Here is a 27,869-nt window from a genome sequence, read left to right as displayed (position 1 = left end):
GGACGGTCGGGCACGGACGGTCGGGCACGGACGGTCGGGCACGGACGGTCGGGCACGGACGGTCGGGCACGGACGGTCGGGCAGTGGAAGCCGCCTGTGGCGGGCGCGCGGTGAGGATCGCGGTGAGCGCGGCAGGTCCCCGCCGGGGGCATCCGGAGCGCCCGCGCGCTGCCTCCCGGAGCTCGCGGCGGGGCGCTGGCGGTATTGCCTGGGACGCTAGGATCGGGAATGCGGGAGAAGGGGTTTTATTAAGAACTGTGAGGGGCAAGCGACCTCCCGTTGGGATAAAACGGTGCTGGCGGCGTCTCTGGACGCTGACACCATGGATCGATCGGGGCGCGGACTGGAATCCTTGCACAGAGCTGCCGGAGACTTCATTCTCTTAGTTGGACGTTGTGGGGTACAGCTACGGGTGATTAGTTTCCTATGAGCAGTAGGTGATGGGCGCTCTGGGGGAGGGCTGGGCTGTGGGAGAGCGCAGTCAGGCCCGGGCGGCGGGCGGCGGGCGGCGGGCGGCGGACCCTCGGGACCGACCCACTGAACCGAGCAAGGACGGAGGAGCACGTCCACTCAAAGGTGTTGGGGTGCAGGTCAGAGGTAGAGCACTCGTCTGGCTCCGCAAGTGTGAATCCTGATGTGTTTTCCTTCCAGCCCCACATAGGAGAAAATTCATATTTCAAAATCTGTTGAGAGTCCGACTTTTGGCGTCGTTCCACCTGGGGCAAATTACTTGACTTCGCTTCCTGCACTGTAAAGCAAAGATATTAACCTCTTGTGAGTGTTTGGACCAGGAGTTGTAGTTAGACACGATAATAAAATTCTTCAAGCCCTGTTTTGTAGCACCTAGGAAAACGAGGGAAACAAGCTGAGAGACGGAACTTTTCCAAGATTCCACTTGGTTAGAACCAGGACATATCCTCTGTTCGTAAATGATCTTTCTCTCTTACATTGCAACATAAGACACTCGTGACTGGCATCAAAGTGAATTTTACAGTTGCTTGGCACTGTTTTGGCATTATTTTGAAATAGTACTCAGGCAGATCGGATTTGCTGAGTTTCTCCCTCATTTCCTTGAGATCTTGAATTTGGTGTACCTTATTTTAAATGCTAATCGTGTGACTAAATGAAGTTTCTATTTTTAATGTTTGTTGTGTTAAGGGATATCACACAAGTAATCTTGCATTCATTAATTGTATTTGGCACTTTTTTAGTGCAGAGGGAGATAACTATAATAGTGTATTTTCATACTGCAAAGCAATGTTTTGACATATTCTACAATACACAAATCTTACTTATTTTTGTTGCTGGGATCAAACTCAGAGCCTTGACTATTGCGAGGAAAGTATTCTACTATTGAGCTACATTCCCAGCTCTTGGTATTTTGAGCCAAGGCTTTACTCTGTAGCCCAGGTTGTCCTCAAACTCATGATTCTTCTCCCTCAGCCTCTCCACTGCCAGGATTATAGGTTAATGCTAGGATTGTGCAGACTTTAAAATAGAACATAACATTGAAATTAGAAAAAGGACAAATATTAAACTTAATTTGAATTTTTTTTGTTGTTGTTGTTGGTCATGGGGCCTGAACTCTGGGCCTGGGCGCTGTCCCTCAGCCCTTCAGCTCTAGACTAGCACTCTACCACTTGAGCCACAGTGCCACTTACGGCCTTTTCTGCTTATGTGGTGTTGAGGAATGGAACCCAGGGCCTCATGCATGCAAGGCAAGCTCTCTACCACTGAGCCACCTTCCCAGCCAATTTGAATTTGTGTGTGTGTGTGTGTGTGTGTGTGAGAGAGAGAGAGAGAGAGAAGGGGCTTAAACTCAAGGCTTGGGTGCTGTTCTTGAACTATTTTGTTCAAGCCTACCCCTCTATTACATTAAGCCATTTCTGGTTTTCTGGTGGTTAATTGGAGATAAGTCTCACAGGGACTTTTCTGCCCAGGCTGGCTTTGAACAGTGATCTTCAGATCTCAGCCTCCTGAAGAGTTGAGGGACAGCCCCAGGACTGACAAAAAAAAAAAAGGGAAACAATAAAATGTATTCTTTTCTTTTCTTTTTCTTTTTTCTTTTGTTGTCGGTCATGAGGCTGAACTCTGGGCCTGGACACTGTCCCTCAGCTCTAGCTCAAGGCTAGCGCTCTACCACTTGAGCCACAGTGCCACTAATGGCCTTTTCTGTTTATATGGTGCTGAGGAATCGAACCCAGGGCCTCATGCATGCAAGGCAAGCACTCTATAACCAAGTCCTGTGGCTGGGCAAGGTGGCTCATGCCTATAATCCCAGCTACTTAGGAGGCTGAGATTTGAGGATCACAGCTCAAAGCCAGCTCGAGCAGGACAGACCATGAGACTCTTTTTTTGGGGGGGGGGTCCAGTCATGGGGCCTGAACTCTGGGCCTGGGCACTGTCCCTCAGCTCTTCAGCTTAAGGCTAGCGCTCTACCACTTGAGCCACAGCATCACTTCCAGCTTTTTTCTTTATGCTTATGTGGTGCTGAGGAATCAAACCCAGGGCCTCATGCATGCAAGGCAAGCGTTCTACCACTGAGCCACCTTCCCAGCCCCATTTCTATTTTAATGAGTGAATAAAACATCCTTTAAAATTTAGTTACAGTAGATGTGAAGGCAATCTGGCTTTGACATCTGTCATTCCATTGTTCACCAGGGTTGAGTAGGCTAGATACCTGTCCCCTCTTTCCTTCCTGAAGCTGTGGGTGACCATTCCCCATACAGAAGGACTAGTCTTCAGTCAAGGATATGCTAGTAGCAGCTCTCCCCTGGTAGAATCTTCAGACAAGCTCTCAAAGTTTAGTTATAGCTCAAGTAAACTTTTTGTTGTTGTTGGTCATGGAGCTTTAACTCTGGGCCCGGGCCCTGTCCCTCAGCTCTTCAGCTCAAGGCTAGTGCTCTACCACTTGAGCCCCTGAACCACTTCCGGTTTTCTGAGTAGTTTATTGGAGAGAAGAGTCTCACAGACCTTCCTACCTGAGCTGGCTTTGAACTGCAATCCTCAGATCTCAGAGAAGAGTCTCACAGACTTTCCTGCCTGAGCTGGCTTTGAACTGCAATCCTCAGATCTCCGATTACAAATGTGAGTCACAGGCACTCAGCTCATGTAAACTTTTTAATTTTCTTTTCTGGTGATTGTGGTGGTGCTTGGGATTGAATCCAGGCCCTTATATATGTTAGGCAAGAGGTCTACTACTGAGGTATATCCTGATCCCCGGTTAATCATTTTATTTTGTTACTGGATCAACTGACTAGCTCTAGAGGAATATATCATGTTTTTGTTTTAATCAAACTTGTAGTAGGATGCTGAGTCAAAATGGTGTGAAGATGAATGTCCTTGAATTATCTGAGGCAAAACCATTTTGATTCATTCAGCCTTCAGGGAACTTATTCCTACTAGCTCAAGATTCTAACTACATTTAGTTTTCTTCTCTTTGCCTTAGGAGGCACACTTGTACAGGGTGGTATATCCTTTTTGGATCCTAAACATAATTTTTTCTTCTTCAGAAGCACAATTGGACTTCTTTTTTGTTTTAAATGATTAAATACTGCAGATCTTTCTAGTGATTTAATTTTTTTATTTATAGGGATTATTTTATATTGAAATTTGTGACACTGCTGCACAGAGTGATGATTGTACAAAGAGTGGTATTGAATTCCCGACCTGGTATGTATTTGTCAATGGTTAGTGAACAACTTCAGTCTTTAATAATTTTCAGTGAATAAAAAGGTAAAAATTAATGATTACATATATATAAATCCATCCATATAATTAAATATATATGGATTCATAGAGAACATGAATCTAAGGGGCTATTTAGGAGAAGGGGAGAAGGAAGGAAAAAGGATAGGGGATGCATATTGAGATACACTGCAATTATATATGACAACATGAAGAACTTCAATGAAAACAGTTGATTAATAGAGGTTGGAAGGTATGGGGAAAGAGAAATGAGCTCTGTTGGAGGCTCAGTAGTAGTGAGAAGGGTTTGGGCTAACAAGAAGAAAATAAAAGGGATGAATATAGAAGTAGGTTGTTGACAACTATTAAAATAGAACAGTGAAGGGTGGGGATTGTAGCTTAGTGGTAGAGTACTTGCCTAGCATGCATGAAGCCCTGGGTTCAATTCCTCAGTACCACATAAACAGAAAAGGGTGGAAGTAGCACTGTAGCTCAAGTGGTAGAGTGCTAGCCTTTAGCAAAAGAAGCTCAGGGACAGTGCCCAGGCCACAAGTTCAAGCTCCAGGACTGGCAAAAAAACAAACACAACAACAAAAATTAGAACAATGAAACTTATTGAAAATTATTTTGGGGAAAGAGGAAAAGGGAGAGTGATAGACAGGGTGAGATTGATTGGAATATATCATAACTGTGGAAATGAACAATGAAATTTCCCATAATGTAAGCTAATAAAAGAAAGCTCATGTATCAATGTGGTAAATTAAAGTAGTACGATATTAAGACTAGTAAATATGTCAGAAGAAACTAAACAATGTAATGCCATTTGTTGATATTCTTGGAAGATTTTATTACTAATATGCATGAATTTTTCTTTATAGTATGTATTGTTGATTTTTAAAATTTGCTTTTCTGCTTTATGTGAAATACACTGACATATCAGTGCTGACAATTTCTTGAATCATAAAAACTTAGATATGGGGTTTGGGGTCTGAGAAGTTTGAGGCCACTGATACCTTGGTTTTGCTGCACCTACTACTGTGTCCAGAAAAAGTTGTTCAACTTTTCTAACCTCAGTTTTAATGGAGTGAGTAATTAGGTTAAGATATATTTATTTATTTTTAGTGGTATCTCAGGGCTTTATGCTTGCTAGGTAAGTGCTCTACTACTTGAATTAGTCCCTTTTGCTTTAGTTACTTTTCAGATAGGGGTTTACTTTTATTGTCTGAGCAACATTGGATTTTTTATTTTCCTACTTGTGCATCCTGAGTAGCTTGGAGTTTTGTATCACCATGTCCATCAATTAGGATCTTTGTATTCATGTCTCACCTTAGAAATTTAATTATTTTTTGACCAGGAAGTTTGTTTCTGTTAAACATAAAGCAAATATTTAGTGATGACATTTCTGTATACCTTTTCCTTATATGTTAAAAATTTTAATTTCCGGGGCTGGGAAGGTGGCTCAGTGGTAGAGTGCTTGCTTTGCATGCATGAGGCCCTGGGTTCGATTCCTCAGCACCACATAAGCAAAAAGAAAAAAGCTGGAAGTGGCACTGTGGCTCAAGTGATAGAGTGCTAGCCTTGAGCTGAAGAGCTAAGGGACAGCGCCCTTAGCTCTTTTTAATTTCCTAGATTTTAAGACTTTACTATAAAAATTTCATTTAAGTATCTGCTTTTTAAAAGGAGGAAATAACTTACCTAATATTTTATTTTGGCTGATATATTTCTATGTGTGTGTGTGTGTGTGTGTGTGTTGGTATGTGCTTGAACTCAGGACCTTATCTTTGGCTTCAGTTTTTCACCCATGGCTAGCAGTCTACCACTTGATCTATGCTTCAAGGCTGACCTTTTTTTCTGGGTTAGTTAGAGATTAAGAGAGTTTTGGAGATTTTTCTGTCTAGGCTTGTTTCGAATGTCGAGCTTCAGAGCCTCCTGAGTAGCTAGAATTATAAGCGTGAGCCACTGGTGCTTAACTGAATTCATGTTTTTGACTGATATTTTAGGGAAAAATGGTAATCCAGTAGCAGAGAATTTCCGAATGGAAGAAGTCACTTTACCAGAGAGCATCAATGAAGGACAAGTGCGAGTCAGAACTCTTTATCTTTCTGTGGATCCTTACATGGTAAGAATCAAAGGTTTTATAACTTGGTGAAAAATATTATTTTTTCCATATCAGAATTTTATTGTGTAATGTTTAGGACTGATGCATATTTGGGCAATTATATGTTTGTTACTGAGAATTATGGATTGCCTTTATTCTTATTTACTGACAATGATAAAATGGATTATATTTATGGATTTGTCAAAAGGATTATATTTCTAAAAATAATGGCTGGCCAGGTTCTTTTATAGCTTGGAGGTAGTAAAATATTTGAAAATTCTCTGACAGATCTGGTTTATAAGGCAGGCTATGTATATGAGACTCCTCTCTTGCTGCTTCTCTTTTTTCACCCTCTTTCCCAACCCTGTTTCTTTCCTTATTTTGAGACAGAGTCTGTGTAGCTCAGGGGAGCTCCTAACTTGAGATTCTCCTGCACATCATGCCGGTACATCTATTAACTTACTCTTTCTTCCTAGGTTTACCTGTACTATATATTTCATTTAAGTAGAAGCGTACAATATATACCTTTTGTGTCTGGCTTCTTTTATGTAGTATACTTACAAAGTTAATTAAGCTATAATGTATCAGTTCTTTTTGTTGCTGAATTATTTTGCATTATCTGGATATTCAATATTTTGTCATTGATTTAGCAATTAGTAGACATGGGGCTTTCCAGTTTGGCTATTATGAATATTTTGCTATTTTTTTCTATTTTAGCATATATCAATAGTACCACGAGTTTCATTATAATCTCCCTAAATGCTACATACAAGTTTTTATTTAGACTACCTTTTATTTATCCTAGGTGTATACCTAGGAGTAAAATTGTTAAGTCTTATGGTAACTGTTTAACCTTAAATTTTTTTTATTGTGCTTATAAAGCTGATGTACAGAGGGGTTACAGTTACATAAGTCAGGTAATAAGAGTACATTTCTTTTTGGAGAGCATCACCCCTTCCCTCACTGTCTCCCAGTTTTTCCTTCCTGTCCTCACCCATAAGATGTCCAGTTCATTTTCAACATAGTATCCAGTGAGTACTGCTGCATTTGTTCACTCTTTGTCCCTGTGTTTAACCTTTTTTTTTTTTTTTGTCGGTCGTGGGACTTGAACTCTGGGCCTGGGTGCTGTCCCTCAGCTCTTCAGCTCAAGGCGAGCGCTCTACCACTTGAGCTACAGCGCCACTTCTGGTGGTTTATTGGAGATAGGAGTCTCACGGTCTCTCCTGCCCAGACTGGCTTTGAACCGCGATCCTCAGATCTCAGCCTCCTGAGTAGCTAGGATTACAGGCGTGAGCCACCAGTGCCTGGCTGTCCCTGTGTTTAACCTTTTTAGGGAACCATTCCATCAGCAGTGAGAGTTTGTTTCTCCACAACCTCATTAACATATGTCATTCATTTTGGTTATTGCCACTCTAGCTGATGTAAAAGTGGTATCTCATTGTGGCTTTGTTTTATATTTCTTTGATGGTTAATTTTGAGTACATTTGCATGTACTTTTGGCCATTTGTTTATCTTTTTTTTTTTGTCGGTCGTGAGGCTTGAATTCTGGGCTTGGGCGCTGTCCTTGTGCTCTTCAGCTCAAGGCGAGTGCTCTACCGCTTGAGCAACAGCACCACTTCCGATTTTCTGGGGGGGGGGATTTATTGGAGATAAGAGTCTCAGGAACTTTCCTGCCTGGGCTGGCTTTGAACCGTAATCCTCAGATCTCAGCCTCCTGAGAGCTAGGATTACAGGTGTGAGCCACCGGCGCCTGGCTTGTTTATCTTCTTTGAAGGAAATTTCTATTCATATTTGTTAAGCATTTAAAACACTGAATTACATCTTTATTAATGAGTTGAAAGAGTTCTTTACATATTCTAAATATGTGTTCTCTGTGTGTATGTATGTGTGTGTATGGGTATGTGTGTATGGGTATGTGTGTATGTGTGTGTATGTGTATGGGTATGTGTGTATGTGTGTGTGTGTGTATGCATGTGTATGCATATGCTTGAACTCAGGGGCTAGGCACTGTCCCTGAACTGTTTGCTTAAAGCTAGGGCTCTCCCACTTGAGCCCCAGCTCCATTTCCAGCTTTGAGCTTTAGTAGTTTTGTTTTTAAATATTTTATTATCTTTATGTAATTGTACAAAGAAGTTGCTGTTCACCAAAGCAGTTTATTTCTTTGGTGGTTTATTGGATATAAGAGTCTCATAGACTTTCTGACCAGGCTAGCTTCAAACCCAGATCCTTACAGCTCAGCTTCCTCTAGCTAGGATTATAGATGTGAGCCACTGGTATTCTGGTTTAGATAAATGCATTTGATGTGACATATGACCTGTAAATATTTTCTCTAATTCAATTGTCTTTTTTTTTGTGGAAGAAATCAGTTTATTTTAATTAACTCAAAATGACATCAGAACAATGAAGGCCACACAAACACCTGTCAGCCCCAACTCTATCCCATCTCAGTGAAGCTGTATTAAGAGTCACAATACCCTCTTCCATGGCCACTCTGAGGCAACTATGCAATTAACAACAAGAAGTTAACTTATAGTTTTACACTCTATAGTGTCACTACCAATTACAGTTCCATGTTAAATTAACTTGGTCATCAGAGGTGATTTTCTATTTCTTCAGCTTGAACTTCATGGTTAAACTAGTCCATTTGCAATTCTGCACTGCTTCAGCACCTCATTGAAGCCCTCACAGAGCTTAAAATCATCCTGGTTCTGGGCATACTCCAAAAACTGCTTTATTTCATAGGAGCATGGGCCACTAAGCTGCTGCTGCTGCTGCGCCAGCTGAGTTCCCTGGGGCTCCTGATAAGTGATGTCCGGCCTGGCAGGCTCAGCATTACCAGCTCCACTGAAGCGCCAGTGATGGCAAGGCTCAGTGTGTGCCCAACGGCAGAGCCCACAGCTACACCAGCAGCTGTGGACGCCATCTGGGCCATCAGCCCAGGCTGCCGGGGAGTGGCTGCAGGAGAGCCCATAGCAGATGCTGGGGCTGCCATTGGAGGCTGGGCTGCAGGAGGCCTGGGTGCAGCTCTCATCTGAGGGGCACGGCTGGTCAGTAGGGCCACCAGAGAGGTGCGGCCCCGGCTTCCAACCCCGACGAGGAACCACGTCCAGAAACGACGAAACCTACAAAGCGCTCAGGAGCTGCTCACATTGGTTAATTTTGATAGAAGACCAACTTACCTAATTTCTGTTGTCATTTAAAATTTTTGTTGGTCTTGTACCTAAGAAGTTTTTGAGCTGGGGACTGGTGGCACACACCTGTAATCCTAGCTACTCAGGAGGCTGAGATCTTAGGATTGGGTTTCAAAGCCAGCCCGGGCAGGAAAGTCCGTGAAACTCTTATCTCCAGTTAACTACCAGAAAGCTGGTAGAGCACTAGCCCTGAGCAAAAGTGCTCAGGAATAGAACTCAAGTCCTGAGTTCAAACCTCATGACCAACAACAACAAATGTCTGTGCCTCCCCCTGGATAATGAAGATTTAGCTGTAGGTTTTAAGAGTCTTATAGTTTTAGTTATAATATTTTAGCCTTATATTTTGAGCTACTTTTTGTGTATAGTATGAAGAGCTCTATATTCGGTATGTGATGTTATTTTTCAAGTGTGATTAAAGAGACTGTCTTTTTGCCATTGTATGTTCCTAGCATCATTATTAGAAATCAGTGTAAATTTGTGGATTGATTTCTAGGCTCTCTATTCTGTTCCATTGGTCTGTGTATCTGTTTTTGTTATTGTTGTTTGTTTGTGGGGGTACTGAAGCTTGAATTCAGGGCCTATGTACCTCCGTTACTTTTTTTTTTTTATGTGCCAGTCCTGGGGCTTAAACTCAAGGCTTGGGTGCTGTCCTAAGTTTTGTTGTTGGTGGTGGTGGTCCTGGGCCTTTTTTTTTTTTTGGTTGGTCGTAGGGCTTGAACTCTGGGCTTGGGTGTTGTCCCTGTGCTCTTCAACTCAAGGTGAGCTCTCTACCCCTTGAAGCACAGTTCCACTTCCGGTTCTCTAGTGGTTTATTGGAGATAGGAGTCTCACAGTCTTTCCTGCCCAGGCTGGCTTTGAACCGTGATCCTCAGATCTCAGCCTCCTGAGTAGCTAGGATTACAGGCATGAGCCACCGGCGCCCGGCTTGGTCCTGGGTCTTGAACTTAGGGCCACTGTACCACTTCCAGCTTTTTCTGAGTATTTTATTGGAGATAAGAATCTCAGGTAATTTCCAAGCTGGGCTGGCTTCAAACTGCTATCCTCAGCTCTCAGCCTCCTGAGCAGCTAGGATTACAGGCATGAGAAACCTGCACCTTACTTCTCCCTTACTTTTTGTACCCCAAGGTTGCATTTGAACTACACCTCTACTTTGGTTTTTGATCGTTAAATTAGATAAGGCTCTCACAGATTTTCCTGCCCAGGCTGGCTTTTTGAGCCTCAGATCTCAGCCTCCTGAGTAGCTAAGATTACGAAGTGTGGCCCTTGGCATAATTATAATTCTTTAGTAGTTATACTTTTTTTTTCCAGAAAAAAATAATGGAAAGGGAAATAAACAAATTTTATTTCTATTTGTTTGACTTATACTTTTCTTTTACCAACTGAGAAAAATTAATAAACTGTGTTAGTTAACAAAATTAATGCTTTCTTTTTCAGCGTTGTAAGATGAATGAAGACACTGGCAGTGATTACTTAGCACCTTGGCAGCTATCTCAGGTGGTAGATGGTGGCGGTATTGGAATTGTAGAAGAAAGCAAGCACACAAACTTAACCAAAGGCAATGTTGTGACTTCTTTTTATTGGCCCTGGCAAACTAAAGCTATTCTAGATGGGGATGGCCTTGAAAAGGTGATGTATAATATAAAACGATCTTATCTTTTTCACATTTGTAATTCTTATTTTCTACATTTATATGATTTTCTTTTAGCTACCTTCCTTCCCACTTTTTCTACTCTAACTTTATGTAAGAGTTCATAGATTACCAGAAATGTTATCATCTTCTATATTTCATTTATTTCTCAAACTATATGTGTAAAACGTGAGCTAAGCATCCAAAATATATTATAAAAGCGGTAATTCCTTAGATATATTAACAAATTTCCTGAAGCCGGGCACCAGTGGCTCACGTCTGTAATCCTATCTACTCAGGAGGCTGAGATCTGAGGATCACAGTTCACAGCAAGCCCGGGCAAAAAAAATCTGTGAGACTCTTATCTCCAATAAACCACCAGAAAATTGGAAGTGGTGCTGTGGCTCAAGTGGTAGAGCACTCGCCTTGAGCTGAAGAGCTGAGGTATAGCGCTCAGACCCAGAGTTCAAGCCCCATGACCAACCAACAAACAAAAAAAAATTCCTGAGAAATAGCCACAGAAACTCATTGGCTTTGTAATTGAAATTTCATCTCCTGTCAGAATCTTGAGTTCAGTTCAACTCAGGTTGAATCATATGAAATTACCAAATATGCTTTAACCTGCCCCAAATGGCAGTTTTATATAATTAAATCTAATTGAGGTATAATAAGGAAATATTTTATGTAATTTCATGTTTCTTAATATGCAAAATAAAAAATAATAGCTACAAGTAGATATGAAGATAAGTGCCATGATAAAATGTGACTCAAATTTTATAAAATATTTTAAAATTAATTTTATTTATTTATTTAATTACTTAATTTTGCCAGTCCTGAGGCTTGAATTCAGAGCTTGGGCACTTTCCCTGATCTTTTGTGCTCAAGGCTAGCACTCCACCACTTGAGCCACAGTGCCACTTCTGGCTTTTTCTGAGTTGTTTATTGGAGATAGGAGTCTTACAGACTTTCCTGTCCAGGCTTTGAACTGTGATCCATAGATCTCAGCCTCCTGAGTAGCTAGGATTACCAACATGAGCCACTGGTGTCTGTCTAGAAAAATATTAATAATACAAATGTGTGTGTATGTGTGTGAATGTATGTGGGTACTAGGTCTTGGACTCAGGGCCTGGGTGCTGTCCCTTAGCTTTTTTGCTAAAGTATGGTACTATTAACACTTGAGTCACAGATATCCTTCCAGCTTTTTGTGTGTGTGGTTAACTAGAGATAAGAGTCTCACAATCTTTCCTTCCCAGGCTGGTTTCAGATCTTGATCTTGATCCTCAGATCTTGGCCTCCTGAATAACTAGAATTACATGCATGAGCCACCAGCTCTGATTTAGGCCTCTGGTTTTTTGAGATAGGGTCTCACTATATAGCTCAAACTGAACTGTAACTCACTGTGTAGTACAGGTTGACCTTGCACAAAAACTATTGTAGCTTGAAAAGATAGATGTTTTCTCATCAACTGCCTGTTCCACTACTGGACTACTACTACCTTTCTATTAATAATTGTAACCAAGCCGAGCACTGGTGGCTCACACCTGTAATTCTAGCTACTCAGGAGGCTAAGATCTGAGGATTGTGGTTCAAAGCCAGTATGGGCAGGAAAGTCCATGAGACTTTTATTTCCAATTAACCACCAGAAAACTGGAAGTGGTGCTATGGATCAAGGGTAGAGCACTTGCTTTGAGCTGAAGAGTGGAGGGACAGCATCCAGGCCCAGAGTTCAAGCCCCACAACTGACAAAAAAATACTAATTGTAATCAAGAACTGCCTTGTGTACTGCATTTGCCTAGGTACACCTAAGGCTCTGTGCTTGTTATCCAGGCTCTGTGGTTCAGTTCCAGAGTGGTAGAACACAACAATAACAAAAATCTTTGCCTCTCTTAATATGCCCATGGACTGCCATGTGTTTGAAGAGTTAGTCTTTTTAAGAAATTGAATAATTTTGGCTAAAATTTAGCAGATCTGAAATTAATCAGTAAGTCAGTTTATTTTTAGTTCAGTATCATAACAAAATAAAATAAGTTTGTATTCATTAGTTTTTCAGGTTGGTTTTAAGATAGGGTCTAACTATATAGTTCAAACTGGCCTGGAACTCACTATCTAGCCCATGCCGGCCTTAAATTTCTCCTGTGTGTAGTCTGCCAACTCCCAGGATTATAGAATTGTCATACCACAGCTGGCAAGCTGGCAGTAGTTTTCAATGGCTATCAGTTAAATCCGGTACATGAATAAAGGTAACAGATTCACTGGAAAGTTTTGATAGTACACAGAAATATTTCATGTATGTAATATTATTTACTAGTGAAGCCAGTATAATTGAAACTTTCCTGCTTCAGTCTTCTAATAGCTGGGATTATATTCCTGGCCACTTTTGTTATTATAAGCATCAGTAATGTAAACTGTTGGAGTTGGAGGGGTTTTCTCTTTCCTTCCTTTCTTTCCTTTTTTTCCTTTCCTTCCTTCCTTCCTTCCTTCCTTCCTTCCTTCTTTCCTTCCTTCCTTCCCTTCCTCCTCTCCTCCCTCCCTCCCTCTCCCTCTCTCTCTCTTCCTCTCTCTCTCTCTTTCTTTGGAGATGAGGTTCTCAAGACTGTTGCCTAGACCGGTCTTGAATTCTTGGACTCATACAGTTTTCTTGTGTTGGTCTCCTGTGTAGCTGGCACTACAGATGTGCCATTGTTCCTCGTCCTGGTTGCTTTGGAATTGCTCAGAAATTTAAAAGCCTTCCAACTTCGCTTAGTGTTTTCCCATTAAGCATTTCCTTTCTTTTGACACACATAAGGAACTAACAAGAAAGGATAGTTTTTATTTTTAATGCAGGAATTATTTTTAAAGTTAACATAAACAGACTATTGATTTTTTGTCTTTTGGATTTTTTTTACTCTTTATTAATAGATTGGAATTTTAACAAGACTAAAGAATGGCTTACTGTTGGATTATAATGAGTTACTAGTCTGGGCTGTCATAACAAATCACCACAGGCTGGCTGAGTATGTTTTCTATGTTATGCCTGCTTCTTTTTCTAAGGGCACAAGAGCATTGGTTCAGGGCCGCACCATTGTGTCACCCTAAAAGTGTCACCCTAAAAGCTCTATTTCCAATATAGTTACATTGGGATGTGTGATTTTGTTTTTTGTTTGTTTGTTTGGCCAGTCCTGGGGCTCAAACTCTGGGCCTGGGTGCTGTGCTTTAGCTCCTTTTTGCTCGAAGCTACTGCTCTACTACTTGAGCCACAGGGCCTCTTCTGGCTTTTTCTCTGATTAATTGGAGCTAAGAGTCTCACTGACTTTCTTGCCTGTGCTGGCTTCAAACTGTGATATTCAGATCTCAGCCTCTCTAAGTACCTAGGATTACAGGCAAGAGACACTAGCACCTGGTAGAGATATATGTAAGAACTTGGGATAGGGAACCTGATCCAATCCATAATAGGTAGAATATATTTTTGTTGTTGTTGGTCCTGGAGCTTGAGCACTGGGCCTGGGCGCTGTCCCTGAATTTTTGTGTACCAGGCTAACACTCTACCATTTAAAGCCACAGCTCTGTTTCTGGCTTTTTTTAATTTTTGTGGTTAATGGGCGATAAGAGTCTCATGGACTTCCTTAGCCTCCTGTATAATTTAGGATTACAGGCATGAGCCACTGGGTATCAGGCTTTGCTGTCTTAAATAGGAATTTCTAATATTGTTAAAAAGCTCTGTATTTTATTTTAGGTAGAACCACAACTTGTGAATGGACATCTTTCGTATTTTCTTGGAGCTATAGGTATGCCTGGTTTGACTTCCTTGATTGGAGTGCAGGAAAGAGGTCATATAACTGCTGGATCTAATCAGACAATGGTGGTCAGTGGAGCAGCTGGTGCCTGTGGATCCTTGGCTGGACAGGTAAATTTTTGAGGATTTAGTTTTGTTGTTGTTGTTTAAGTAGCCATAGGGGAATTTTTGGATGTACCTATGTAATTTTTAATTAATAAATTTATGCTATTATTTCTCATATTTCTGGTAGAAATGTTATTACCTACTTAAAATTATTTGCATAGCAAGGTGCTTGTATCTCACACTTGTAATCCTAGCTACTCAGGAGGCTGAGATCTGAGGGTTGTGGTTCGGGGCCAGCCTAAGCAGGAAACTCCAATAAACTACTCAAAATAGCTGGAATTGGTGCTGTGGCTCAAGTAGTAGAGCGTTTTCCTAGAGCAAAAGAAGCTCAGAGACAGCACCCAAGCCCAGAGTTCAAGCCCCAGGATCAGTAAAAAAAAATATTTTAATAATTTTAATAATAATATGAAAAAGAAAAATCCTTGAAATTTTGGTTTGAAGCTAGCCAGGCTAAAAGTCCATGAGAGTCTTACCTCCAATTAACCACCAAAAAAGGAGAAGTGGAGTTATGTCTCAAGTGGTAGAGTGCCGGTCTTGAGCTGGAAAGCTAAGCAAGAGTACAAATCTAAAGTTCAAACCCTAGTACTGGCATAAAAAGAAAAAAAAATTCTCAAGTAAGAAATCCTTAAGTAAGAAAGCATTATGAAATTCTAGAAATGTAGTAAATGTTTTGATAGACTTGTACAAAGTTCATCATTTTATAAATATTTAGGCCTTTTTTGACTGGTACTTGAACTTAGGACCTCTTATCATGCTCTTGATTGGCTTGCTTGCTCACAGATGATTCTTTTTTTTTTTTGGTGGGGGGGGGTCTGGTCATGGGGCCTGAACTCCCGGCCTTTGCGCTGTCCCTCAGCTCTAGGCTAGGGCTCTACCACTTGAGCCACAGCGCCATTTCCGGCTTTTTTCTTTTTGCTTATGTGGTGCTGAGGAACCGAACCCAGGGCCTCCTGCATGCAAGGCAAGCGCTCTACCACTGAGCCACCTTCCCAGCCCTCACAGATCATTCTTTACCACTTGAACATTACCTCCAGTACTAGTTAACTGCAAAAGGAATCTCTTGGACTTTTCTTCCTAGGTGGCTTTTAACTATAATCCTCAGTTTTTTAGCCTCCTGAGTAGTTAGGATTATAGGGGTAAGACTCTGACACTATACTTTAGCTATGATTTTAGCTCCTCACAGGCTTGAAAAATATTCAACTGTAAGAGAGCAATATTTTCGGTCTATTCTATAAAATCAGATTTAAATTGTGATTTTTAAAATTTTTATTCAGTTTTAATTTTAAGGCTGTCTCAGTTCTTTGGGTTTCAAATTTCATATAGCTAATATAGCAGTGTAATCTAACCTAAATTGTGATGATTACTCATTTATTTGTAATACCTTGTGTACTTTTACATTTAAACATTTAAATATAAAAATATATAAAGCCATTTAGTTTTCAAAAATTTCCCCCTTAGATTGGCCGCTTGCTGGGCTGTTCCAGAGTGGTGGGAATTTGTGGAACACCTGAGAAATGCGTCCTTTTGACCTCAGAACTGGGCTTTGATGCTGCAATTAATTATAAAAGAGGGAATGTGGCAGAACAACTCAAAGAATCCTGTCCAGCTGGAGTGGATGTTTACTTTGACAACGTTGGTGGTGACATAAGTGATACAGTGATAAGTCAGGTGGTTTTCTGGCTTGTATTTGTTACAAATTTGAGTATGCATTTTACTTGTGTTGTCTTTTTTAAATGATCCTGGGGGAGACCTAAAATTATACAGTTTATTTAAGTGACAATATAATAATGTTTGTATTGAAGTGACACAGGAGAGCTTGCTGAGACCAATTTTCATTTGCTTTCAGATTTGCACTCTAAACTCCAGGTTTAGGTCTTGCCTAGTAATATTACATTTTCACCTTCAAATTATTTTTGTGGCCGGGCACCAGTGGCTCACGCCTGTAATCCTAGCTACTCAGGAGGCTGAGATCTGAGAGTCACAGTTCAAAGCCAGCCCAGGCAGGAAAGTCCATGAGACTCTTACCTCCAATAAACCACTAGAAAACCACAAGTGGCGCTGTGGTTCAAGTGGTAGAGTGCTGGCCTTGAGCTGAAGAGCGCAAGGGCAGTGCCCAAGCCCAGAGTTCAAGCCCCATGACAGAAAAAAAAAAAAACTTTCTGTGAAAACTTAGGGCTGTGTTTTTGAAATGGTGGAAGTTCTTTTTTTTTTGCCGGTCATGGGGCCTGAACTCTGGGTCTGGGCGCTGTCCCTCAGCTCTTCAGCTCAAGGCTAGCGCTCTAACCACTGGAGCCACAGCGCCACTTCTGGCTTTTTCTGTTTATGTGGTACTGAGGAATGGAATCCAGGGCCTCATGCTTGCAAGGCATGTACTCTACCACTGAGCTACCTTCCCAGCCCCTGAAATGGTGGAAGTTCTGACCTAACTTATCATGAGTCTCATAGCCATGGCCTCTAGTTTGAGTAAGTATATGATTGTACATACTTATGTATTTTATTGATAATGGTATAAAACACCAATGAATTATTAACAATAGATAGACCTTTACTATGTGTAAATTGTCTGCAATTAAGATCAAATTATTTAAAAAAATAACCACCTCCATTAATAAAAATAGCAACAATACTAACAACTAATGTAATTATTTTGCTGACTACATACTTTAATTTGCCTTTATATTATTTTGGAATGGGCTTATTTTTAGTTAATTAAAACTCTTAAAACTATAAAATGAGCTGAGCACTGGTGGCTCATGCCTGTAATCCTAGCTACTCAGGAGGCTGAGATTTAAGGATTGTGGCTCAAAGCCAGAGTGGGCAAAAAAGTCTGTGAAACTCTTATCTCCAATAAACCACCAGAAAACCGGAAGTGGCGCTGTGGCTCAAGTGGTAGAGCACTTACCTTGAGCTGAAGAGCTGAGGGACAGCGTCCAGGCCCAGAGTTCAAGCACCAGGACCACCACCACCACCAAGAAACAAACAAACAAAAACCATAAAATGAGCTGGGCCCCAGGTGGCCCACACCTGTAATCCTAGCTACTCAAGAGGCTGAGATCTGAGAATCACGGTTCAAAGCCAGCCCAGGCAGGAAAGTCCATGAGACTCTTATCTCCAATTAATCACCAGAAAACTGCAAGTGGCACTGTGGCTCAAGTGGTAGAGTGCTAGCCTTGAGCTGAAGATCTGAGGGACAGCCCCCAGGCCCAGAGTTCAAGACCTATGACTGACAATAACAAATCCATAAAATGGGTAACTCTTTAAAACAAACCCAGTTAGTCGGCAATAAAGGTTTAAATATAGAGGTCAAGGAGGCTTTTGTTGAGGCAACAATTAAATCAGTTGTTAGGGAAGGCATTTATTTTATGTATAATATTCCATTGTTCTCTGTACAGATGAATCAGAACAGCCACGTCATCCTGTGTGGTCAGATTTCCCAGTACAATAAAGATGTGCCTTATCCTCCCCCTCTGCCCCCTGCCACAGAGGCAATACAAAAGGAAAGAAACATCACAAGGTGTGTGTTCTTTTCCTTTGCTCTTATTACCACATTAAATGGGGTTTAATTATCCTACATGTATATGAAATGTAACGTTCTGCACTTAGTTTTTCCTTATTTAATAAAACTTGAAAATATATACTTTTTTTTTTTTATCGGTCGTGGGGCTTGAACTCTGGGCCTGGGCGCTGTCCCTCAGCTCTTCAGCTCAAGGCGAGCGCTCTACCACTTGAGCTACAGCGCCACTTCCGGTTTTCTGGTGGTTTATTGGAGATAGGAGTCTCACAGTCTCTCCTGCCCAGGCTGGCTTTAAACCACAGTCTCTCCTGCCCAGGCTGGCTTTGAACCTCGATCCTCAGATCTCAGCCTCCTGAGTAGCTAGGATTACACGCGTGAGCCACAAGCGCCCGAAAATATATTTTTTTAAACTAGTGCAATGGGTAACTTTTAGTTACCTAGCTTTCAGAAAACTAATGCTTTATGGGCTTTGACTTTCCTGGGTTAGGTCTTATGAAGGTGGTGTCTCCTAAGGAAAATTCATAATGCTGTTGCCAAATAGGGTTGTAGATGCTAGACAGACATAAACAGCAGAGGTTTATTATACTTAAACTTGTAACTATATCTAAAACTTAACTGAGCAGAGTTGGTATGACTAAATCTTAATATTTTAAGGGTTAACAGATATTAGAGGCAGGAATATTTGATTTTGGGTTCTCACTTCTATTGTGTTCTCTGATGATTATCTTTTTCTTACTAAAGGGAAAGATTTCTGGTGTTAAATTACAAGGATAAGTTTGAGCCTGGCATTCTACAGCTGAGTCAGTGGTTTAAAGAAGGAAAGTTAAAGGTAAAACCGTTCTTCATCACTATTATCCTTTTTGGTAGTTGGTATACTTTTATATTATTTGAATTTACTATAGCATATATTTCCTTCATTGTAAAAAATTCTTCAAAGAAGTATATACTGAATAAAACTACTTCCCAGCTGACTATAACCTGTTAATTAAGAAAACCTGCTAAGGACACAAATGAAACAGAATCAATTAACTGCTCTCCAGACTGCAAAGGCCACTGACTTGGCACACCTTCAGGAACTGGCAAAGATGATAAGGGAGTATGAGCAGGTCATTATGGAAGATCGTATAGAAAAGGAGAAGACTCGGAAGAAGATTGAACAGGATGACTTGGAACTGAAGAGCATCATAAAGCTCCAGGCCTGGTGGCGAGGCACAGTGGTACAGAGGGAAATTGGAAGTTTCAAACTGCCTAAGAAAGAGAAAGATGATGTCAAAGATGTGAAAGGTAAAGGTAAAGGCAACGACAAGTGGAAAGGCAAGAAATGACCAAGTTCTCTTTCGTCCTTCTCTCTGGCCGTTTGGATGAGAAAAAAGATTTGGAGGAAGATACAAATACTATCAAGCTACAGCTTGATGATTGGGACATTCCCAGATGAAGCTGGGGGAATTCGCCTTGCCTGGTATGCTAGTTTACAAACCCGGAATTACAATTTTTACCATCAACTGCATATTTTCATTTTGCTTGGAAGAAAGTGTGAAATTTCCTCATTTTACCTCACCAGAAAAACAGTTCCTAGATTTAGTTATAGCATGGTATTAAAACTTCAGTAATTCCTGTAATGAATTTTACCTAATCTAACTAGACTCTTAAAGAACAAAAATGAAGTATTCAGTCGGAATTTTAAGGCGCTGTTTATAAAGTTAGCTAGCATACACACATGGTAAAGTTTTAATAAATGCTTTCTTGCCTCTTTTCCATTAAAAAAAAGAAAACCTGCTAGCTAGTGGCTTACACCTGTAATCTAGCTACTCTAGAAGCTGAGATCTGAGGATAGAGGTTCAAAGCCATCCCGGGCAGGAACAGTCTGTGAGTCTCTTATCTCCAATTAACCACTAGAAAACTGGAAGTGGTGCTGTGGCTCAAGTGGTAGAGAGCTAGCTTTGAGCTGAAAAGCACAAGGAGAATGCCCAGGCCCAGAGTTCAAGCCCCACGATTGACAAAAAAAAGAAAAGAAAGAAAACCTGCTAGCCATGCACTGGTGGCTCCTGCCTGTAATCCTAGCTATTCAGGTGGGTGAGATCTGAGGATCAACATTCAAAGTTAGGAAAGGCTGTGAGACTTAAATCCAATTAATCACAGAGAAAGCTGGAAGTGGCAGTGGCACTGTAGCTGAATTGCTCAGGGACAGCACCCAGGCCCAGAGTTCAAGCCCCATAACCATCAAAAAAAAAATCAATAAAAGTAATTTAAAGTTTATTCTAGCTATAATGCAGATTATTCTGAATTTAAGGTAGCATCACATGGCATGCTTCTAAGTCCATTCCTGAGACACTCAGGGATCAGGAGGTCATTCCCCACTGGGCCTGCAAAAAGAACATTGTGCTGAAGGGTCACAGGACAAATTACTAAGCTCCTAAGATGTTCTTTTTCTGGAGGATTTGGGCTGAGGTTCAAATCGGCTTTGAGCTACTAAGCCACACATCGGCCCTTTTGCTTTAGGTAATTTTTTTACATAGACTATCCCAGTTTTTGTCTTTGGGCCAGCCTGGACTTGGATCCTTCTATCTACATTTCCTGAAATACATGGGATCATAGGTTGGAAACTATTTGTTGAAAAGCGTTCTGGCTTGAACTAAGATCCTTGTTGGATTAAAGGTATGAATCATTTTGTTCATCCTTTTGAGTGTTTTTTTGTTTGTTTGTTTTGGCTGATCCTGGGGTTTGAATTTTGGGCCTGGGTGTTATCTCTGGGCTCCTTTTGCACAAAGCTAGCACTTGAGCCACAGTACCACTTCTGGCTTTTTCTGTGATTAATTGGAGATAAGAGTCTCATAGCCGGGCGCCGGTGGCTCTTGCTTGTAGTCCCAGCTACTTAGTAGGCTGAGATCTGAGGATCTCAGTTCAAAGACTTTCCTGGGCAGGAAAGTCTTATCTCCAATTAACCACTAGAAAACAGGAAGTGGCGCTGTGGCTCAAGTGGTAGAGCACTGGCCTTGAGCTTAAGAGCTGAGGGACAGCGCCCAGGTCGAGTTCAAGCCCCACTTTCCTGCCAGAGCTGGCTTCAAATCTCCTGATCCCTGAGTAGTTAGGATTACAGGCATAGCCCCCAGCCCCCAGCTTCTAGGATGTTCTTGAACCAGTGCTCTCCCTCTTGAGCCATAGCTTTTTAGTGGCTAATTGGAAATTAAGACTCTTACTGACTTTCCTGCCCAGGCTAGCTTTGAACCATGATCCTCAGGTCTCAGTCCTCTGAGTTGCTAGAATTAAGGGTGAGCCACTGGTGCCTGGCTGAATTTTTTTTAAACAAATATATAGCTTGTGATCTGTTAATAACTGAGGGTTAGACAATGGGCATATAAAATTTTGTTGGAAAAATATCAACAATAAACATTTCTGGGTTATCCATAGAAATAAGTAGTTTTAGATGGAAAATTCTAAATAGTATGTTGCCTTTTACAAAAGTGGGAATTGCTAAGTAAAAACATAGGAGTTTACTAAATCTAGCTATTTTTATTTATAGATCAAAGAGACTGTGATAAATGGATTGGAAAACATGGGAGGTAAGATAAATGTAGATTATATACACGTGCTCATTCCTTTAATGCTGTCAGATGAGTTTGTTTTCCTTTTTTCTTTTTTTTTTGGTTCTAGAAATTGAACCTTTGGCCTCTTGCATACTAAATACTGGTTCTACCACTGAATTATACCCAAGATTATTTTTTCTCTTTATATTTATTTTTGTGGTGTTGGAGCTCAAACTCATGCTCATTTTTCTCTTTTTGTTTTTATGTTGCTGGAGGTCAAACTCATGGCCATGCACATGGTACACCAGTACTCTGCCACTAGACTATATCCATAGCCCATGTGTTTTTTATTTTTATTTATTTTTTTAATGCCAATACTAGGGCTTGACCTCAGGGCCCAAGCAATGTCCCTTAGCTTTTACACTTAGGCTAGAACTCTACCGCTTGAACCACTCCTCTACTTCAGCTTCAAAAAGCTGGTTAATTGGAGGTAAGAATCTGATGGATTTTCCTGGTCAGTCTGGCTTCAAACAGTGATTCTCAGATATCAGCTTCCTGAAAAACTAGGATTACAGACCTCTGTCACTGGTACCCAGATGACATTTTAACAGTTGTGTTTCTTTTATGACAGACTCCCCTCCTCTACTTCCTCTGGCTTTTGAGACATATTTACTATATATCCTAGGTTAGCTTTGAACTCACCTGGTAATTGCTAACTCAGAATCATCTTGCCTCAGACTTTAGGATACTAGAATTACATGCATGTGCCACCATGTGGGGCTTCCTTTTTTATAAGCTTTTTATGTATAAATTAATATTGTTGAAAAAAATCATTCAAAATAATTTTGTCTTTCTGATAAAAATGATGGTGACATTTTTCTTTTCAGATAACCTGATTCTTGTTTTTTTTTTTTAAATTTTCAGCTGCATTCCAATCCATGATGACAGGAGGTAACATTGGAAAGCAGATAGTCTGCATTTCAGAAGATGCTTCTTTATAATCTATGTACATCTTCATCAAGGAAGTAACATTTTTCAGGTTTTTTTCTTTTCGAGATGGTATGGGGCTAAACTCAGAGCATCAGGTCACTGAGCTTTTTCTCTCAAGGACAGTTGGTGCTCTTCCACTTGAGCTATGCCTTAAAATTTAAGAATATAAACAGTTCTTAATGATATTTTAGTAATCATTAAGCTGTTTAGTCACATAATTCTGTTTTATCTAACTATTTCACATATGCACACTATATTTAACGTGATTACTTACAACATTTGTTTTGCTTTTGAGACAAGCTCTTGCCATGTAGTCCAGGCTGACCTTGAACTTATGATTCTACTTTAGCAGGAGTGCTGGGATTAATTCCAGCTGCTGGAATTAGAGATATACAGGAATGTACCACCATACCTGGCTACTGTTCTGATTAAAACTAATAGGTGATATTTGTATCAGATATTCTGGAACTACTGGAGATTTAATACAACTGTTAATTGGTCATATGCAATCGTTTTTTAAAATTAACTTGTATTTAAAATTGAATAATCATTCTATTGTGAGAAACAGTAAACATTTATTTGAAAAAAGTCTTACAATTCTTAAATTGAAACTTGCGTAACAACAGAATTGGGATGGTCTTTCCATATAGATGGAAAAGAGAATGGTGTAACATGTATGTAAAGCTTGAGGGTGGAAAACTTTTGGGGATGTAAGAGCAGAGGATCTTGGTTCAGAATAGTATGAGATGATAAATAATGTAAGCTGAGTTTATGGAGAGACCAAGAGACCAGATGTGTGTTTTGCCGAATAATTTAATGTATAGCACCTTAATACTACACTGTATATTGATAGGAACATATGCTTATTTTATATTCAGCAGTTACACTGTCAAATAGTCCTAAAATGGAGGGCAAGAAGACACGAATATCACTTGGAATTCACTAGTAAAAACAATGGGGAGGAGAGGGTGGTGGCGGCGGCTGAGGTGGTGCTCACTGGTTCAGCAGTGACCTTCAATTCAATCCTGAGCACCAAAAACGCCACAAAACACAAGAAAACAGAGACACCTTAAGAAAATCATGAGACTGGGCAAATTAACCAATGGTTGTAAACCTGAATGCTAAAGATGCACTGATGTACTTATTAATGCTTGTTTCTTTCCTGAAGGGACTCTTCTCTGTATATTGGTAACTCCCCAAGCTACTTTTCCATTTGTGATTTGCTTGAGTTTCGAAGTTAAAAAAAAATGCCTCCTACCTCAAACTCTTGGTTGTCTAAAGAGAAATAATCTCCTAAAACACTGCGTACCCAATACTCCTCTCTCACCCGTTACACACGGGACTTGAACTCAGGGCCAGGGCTCTGTCCCTGAGCTTTTTTTTTTGCTCAAGGCGAGCATTCTACCACTTGAGCCACAGTTCCACTTCCGGTTTTCTGGTGGTTAGTTGGAGATAAGTCTCACGGCCTTTCCTGCTGGTGGTGTCTTCGATCTCAGCCTCTTTAGTAGCTAGGATTACAGGTATGAGCCACCAGGTAAAGGAATTCTTTAAAAAAGCACACATTTGGCCGGCACCGGTGGCTCACACCTGTAATCCTAGCTGTAAGCAGCCATTCCAGAAGACAACGCGGACACCGTCACATACTGGAGAAGGAGGTTTATTAGAGGGGCTGTCTCCCTCACGGGAGCATCCAGCTTCGTCCTTCTAACACTCGGACTAGAGGTGGGAGGTACTCTGCGTACCTATAGAGTAGAAATGCCCACCTATCCCGGAGAAACTGGTGGGAGCCTCGGGAGAAGCAGGTTGGAGCTCAGGTTTGGGTGGAGGTGTTCCGCTGATGCAGCTGGGGACCGATACAAACTGTGAAGTGGGAGGGGCGGAGGGCCTGCTAACACTAGCTACTCAGGAGGCTGAGAGCTGAGGATCGTGGCTCAAAGCCAGTCCGGGCAGGGCAGGAAGGTCCATGAGACTCATCTCCAATTAACCACCAGAAAACGAAGTGGATCAAGTTGGTGGAGCGCCCGCCTTGAGCTGAAGAGCTCAGGCCCAGAGTTCAAGCCCCACAACCGAAACAAAACGGAACAAAAACCCTGCTTTAATTCCCGCCGCCTCTATTTTCAAGTTCCGTATTCTCCTGCGCCACCCCGGGCACCAAGACCAGCGCTCTCAAAAGCCGGTCCGGTTAACACGGGCTGACCCCAGCCAGGGGCCGGCCCTTCCAGCCTCTCAGCACTGCACCCGGCCCCGGGGCTTCTCCACGAGCCTGAATCCATACCAGTCCCACGCGCAACGCTGAGCTCCATGCTTTTAAGTTTCCTTGCGGACGGGGAGAGGCTCGAGGTCGCTGCCCCGGGACCGGGTCTCGCCGGCTGGGCGGCGGTGACGTCACGGCCAGACCGCCCCGACCCGGTTTTCGGGCTTCGCAGACCCAGAAGCCCCGAAGGCCAGAGTGAGTGACCGGCCGGGACCCGCGCAGTTCCTCGGTCGCGGGCCGCGCCCTTCGCTGCGGGCCAGGCGGAGTCGGCGAGCTGCTCGTGGGCTCGGGCTCGGAGCCGTCAGGCCGGGCGGCTGTAGGCAGGAGGTGGGGGTGTGCGTGGGGGTCGGCCAAACTTCCTGTCCCGCGCTCGAGCTGCTTCCGGCGGGAGCCGGAAGACGCCGTATGTGGACGGAATTCGGCACCCGCTGACGGACAGACGGCTGCCCCGGACGGGAAGGTGAGCTTCGGGGTGAGACTGGCCACGCCCGCCCAGCGAGGGGTCCCCGAGACGGAGCTGGGGACCCCCTCCGGACGCGCCGCGCGCTGGGGCCGAGCTTGCCCCTGAGAAGGACAGGGAAGCCTCCCCCCTGGGGAAGCCGTCCTTAATCTGGCGGCCTGGGAGCGGCCCGGGCTGAAGCCCCGCGGCCTCGGCCCTGCCCCACGCGGGGTTTCGGGGGACCTGTTTCGACGCCTTTGCGTGTTTGGGGGGTGGGGGGCGTGGAGACTGGACCGTCCTGAGGACGCCGGAGTGAGCGCGTTCCCCGGGCGGGGCTCCCGCTCTGCCCCCGCCGCCGGGCCTGCCCGGCCTTTGTGAGGGGGCGCCGGACGCCGCGGGGGCCCGGCCCCGGACGGCTCGGCTGGGACCACTGTCTCCTTTCCTGCCTCCACTTACTTTTTTGGTCTGGAATGGGGACAGCTGTGGACTCACCCGGGCTGAGCCGCCGGCTTCTCCGCTGGCCGGTTCGGGCCGCCCGCTGGCCTGTGTTTACAGCCTCGGCGCACCTCAGCCCACCGCACGAGTTCCTCAAGAAGAGACTGTTCAATTAGTCTAGTCAACTTTACCCCACTTCTTCAGAGGCTCTGCAATGCACGTAACGCATCAATGTTATTAACTTGGGGTTAAGGAAACATACTTCCATCTCACTTTGGCATCAGGGTCAATGTCATAGTTGCAAAAAGAATTAAAAAAAACACGTGATGCAATAAAGTCAGAGGCATTTCGCTATTAGGCAGTGAGAAATTCCACTTTGTGTTGTCTTAGTGTGGGTATAAACCAGGGCACCTGGACTAGCAAGCAGGCGGCTTGAGTTCTAGCTTAAGCTTCGCATCTAAGTTCTGTCAAATTTAAGGTAAATTTCTTAGTCTATAGCTTTGGGTTCCCCCTCCCCCAAGGGTTTTAAGTATGGAAAGTGACATATGTTTTGGAAAGATAATTTGAGTGGCTGGGTAAAGTATAGGTTAGAAGGAAGAATTTTAAAGGCAAAGTTACCAGTTAGAAGCCTCTTCAAATAGTAGTTAATTGAAAAATAATGAGAAACCTAAAGCATCACCATAGAAATATTTGGATTACTCACAATCATTGGGATTCTTTAAATATGAAGAATGAAAGAGAATGCTAGACTTAGAATTTGCAGTGAGTGAGAAGAAGATTGAGCAGTCATTCAGAAGGTTAATATAGAAGGAAAAACAGTTGGTGGGCAAGATGACCGGGATTTTGGATATTGGTAAATTTGATACACTGTTGTGTATGGATACATAATAACTAAGGTGTTTAACTGGGTAGATTAATTGTAAATTTATTTTTCAAAGTATTTGATGGATGGAACAAGGGTTTTGTTTTTGTTTTTTGGCTTTTGTTTTTGTAGGTCACGGGGCCTGAACTTTGGGCCTGAGTGCTGTCCCTCATCTCTTCAGCTCAAGGCTAGTGCTCTACCACTTGAGCCACAGTGCCACTTCCTGCTTTTTCTGCTTATGTGGTGCTGAAGAATTGAACCCAGGGCCTCATGCATGCAAGGCATGTTTTGTTGTTTATTTTTTGTTTTTTTATTTTTATTTTTTACTTTTTGGGTCTGGTCGTGGGGCCTGAACTCTGGGCCTGGGCACTGTCCCTCAGCTCTTCAGCTCAAGCTAGCACTCTACCACTTGAGCCACAGCACCACTTCTGGCTTTTTGCTTTTTGCTTATGTGGTACTGAGGAATCGAACCCAGGGCCTCATGCATTCAAGGCAAGCGCTCTACCATTGAGCCACCTTCCCAGCCCCATGTTTTTTTTTAAGTACTTTGGGTTGAACTCAGCCCTGTACTTATGTGGGTACTGTATCACTCGAGTCCCAGATATTTTTGCTTTGTTTTTCAAACGAGGTCTTGAGTTCCTTCCAGGCAGGACAGGTTCCTACCTATACTTCTAGTCTTACTAGGATTTCTTATACCAGTACATCAATACCAGTACCAAGTTTTTATTGGTTGAGATGTAGTTTCTCAAACTTTTTTGCTCTGGCTGACCTTGAACCACAATCCTCTTGATCTCCACTCCGAAGTGTCTAGAGTTAAAAGAGTAAGCCACCATGCCTGGACAAGAACAGAATTCTTAAACTTGTCTGAATCTCATAAACATTTCTTTTCCTAGGGGTTTGAACTCTGGGCCTTGCACTTGGTAGGCACGGCTGAACCTCTCCTTCAGCCTTTGTTTGCATCATTTATTTTTAAAAACTTTTTTTTTTAGTACAAATGACAGGAAAGTTTATTAGACCAGAAATATGGAAGAGAAAGAAATTACAAATCATGTTAAATCCACCATCTCCTGCCATAAACATTGGCCTTCAATGAAATAGGAGACTTGGAGGGGCAGGGTATGAGGATGTATGTATAATTACAACAGTCCAAGTCAGTCTTGTTCTGAAGTGGTAGATATTCCTCTAGTATCAGAATTGGCCTGGTAGAACCTTGTTACAATGAGATACCATAAGAGTTACTAAGAGCCTGGCATGTTACAATAAGATACAATAAGGATTTTTTTTTTTTTTTTTGTCTCCGGTCCTGGGGCCTGAACTCTGGGCCTGGGCACTGTCTCTCAGTTCTTCAGCTCAAGGCTAGCGCTCTACCAC

The 27,869-nt window shown here is 42.2% G+C and overlaps 2 protein-coding genes and 1 pseudogene across 6 annotated transcripts in view; 2 read left to right on the top strand and 1 right to left on the bottom strand.

Annotated features, from left to right (window-relative positions):
* Ptgr2 (prostaglandin reductase 2) overlaps nt 1-23,096 on the top strand; it is a 24,032-nt gene extending 936 nt beyond the window's left edge. The window contains exons 2-11 of one of the 3 annotated variants that reach the window (XM_013017329.1): nt 57-110; nt 3,593-3,672; nt 5,688-5,806; nt 10,411-10,602; nt 14,316-14,486; nt 15,939-16,148; nt 17,873-17,994; nt 18,736-18,823; nt 21,515-21,554; nt 22,443-23,096. In XM_013017329.1, coding sequence (XP_012872783.1) covers nt 3,636-3,672; nt 5,688-5,806; nt 10,411-10,602; nt 14,316-14,486; nt 15,939-16,148; nt 17,873-17,994; nt 18,736-18,823; nt 21,515-21,554; nt 22,443-22,519 — 1,056 coding nt within the window. In that variant the 5' untranslated portion in view covers nt 57-110; nt 3,593-3,635 and the 3' untranslated portion in view covers nt 22,520-23,096. Of the gene's footprint in view, nt 1-56; nt 123-416; nt 438-3,592; nt 3,673-5,687; nt 5,807-10,410; nt 10,603-14,315; nt 14,487-15,938; nt 16,149-17,872; nt 17,995-18,735; nt 18,824-21,514; nt 21,555-22,442 lie in introns of those variants that run through there. The other 2 variants (XM_013017322.1, XM_013017314.1) reach the window with 2 other exon arrangements.
* Nucleotides 8,187-8,981, bottom strand: LOC105982881 (annotated as a pseudogene).
* Nucleotides 23,097-25,126: 2,030 nt separating the features above from the next.
* The window catches only part of Znf410 (zinc finger protein 410), a 37,219-nt gene continuing 34,476 nt past the window's right edge, over nt 25,127-27,869 (top strand). For all 3 annotated transcript variants that reach the window (XM_013016973.1, XM_013016965.1, XM_013016957.1), the window contains exon 1: nt 25,127-25,222. The gene's annotated coding sequence lies outside the window, so the exon portion shown is untranslated. The remainder of the gene's footprint in view (nt 25,223-27,869) is intronic.

This window comes from Dipodomys ordii, unplaced genomic scaffold (genome assembly GCF_000151885.1).
Source record: "Dipodomys ordii isolate 6190 unplaced genomic scaffold, Dord_2.0 Scaffold2, whole genome shotgun sequence".
NCBI lineage: Eukaryota > Metazoa > Chordata > Mammalia > Rodentia > Heteromyidae > Dipodomys > Dipodomys ordii.
Note: the sequence above shows the minus strand (reverse complement) of the source record. Positions and strands in the feature narration are given on the sequence as shown.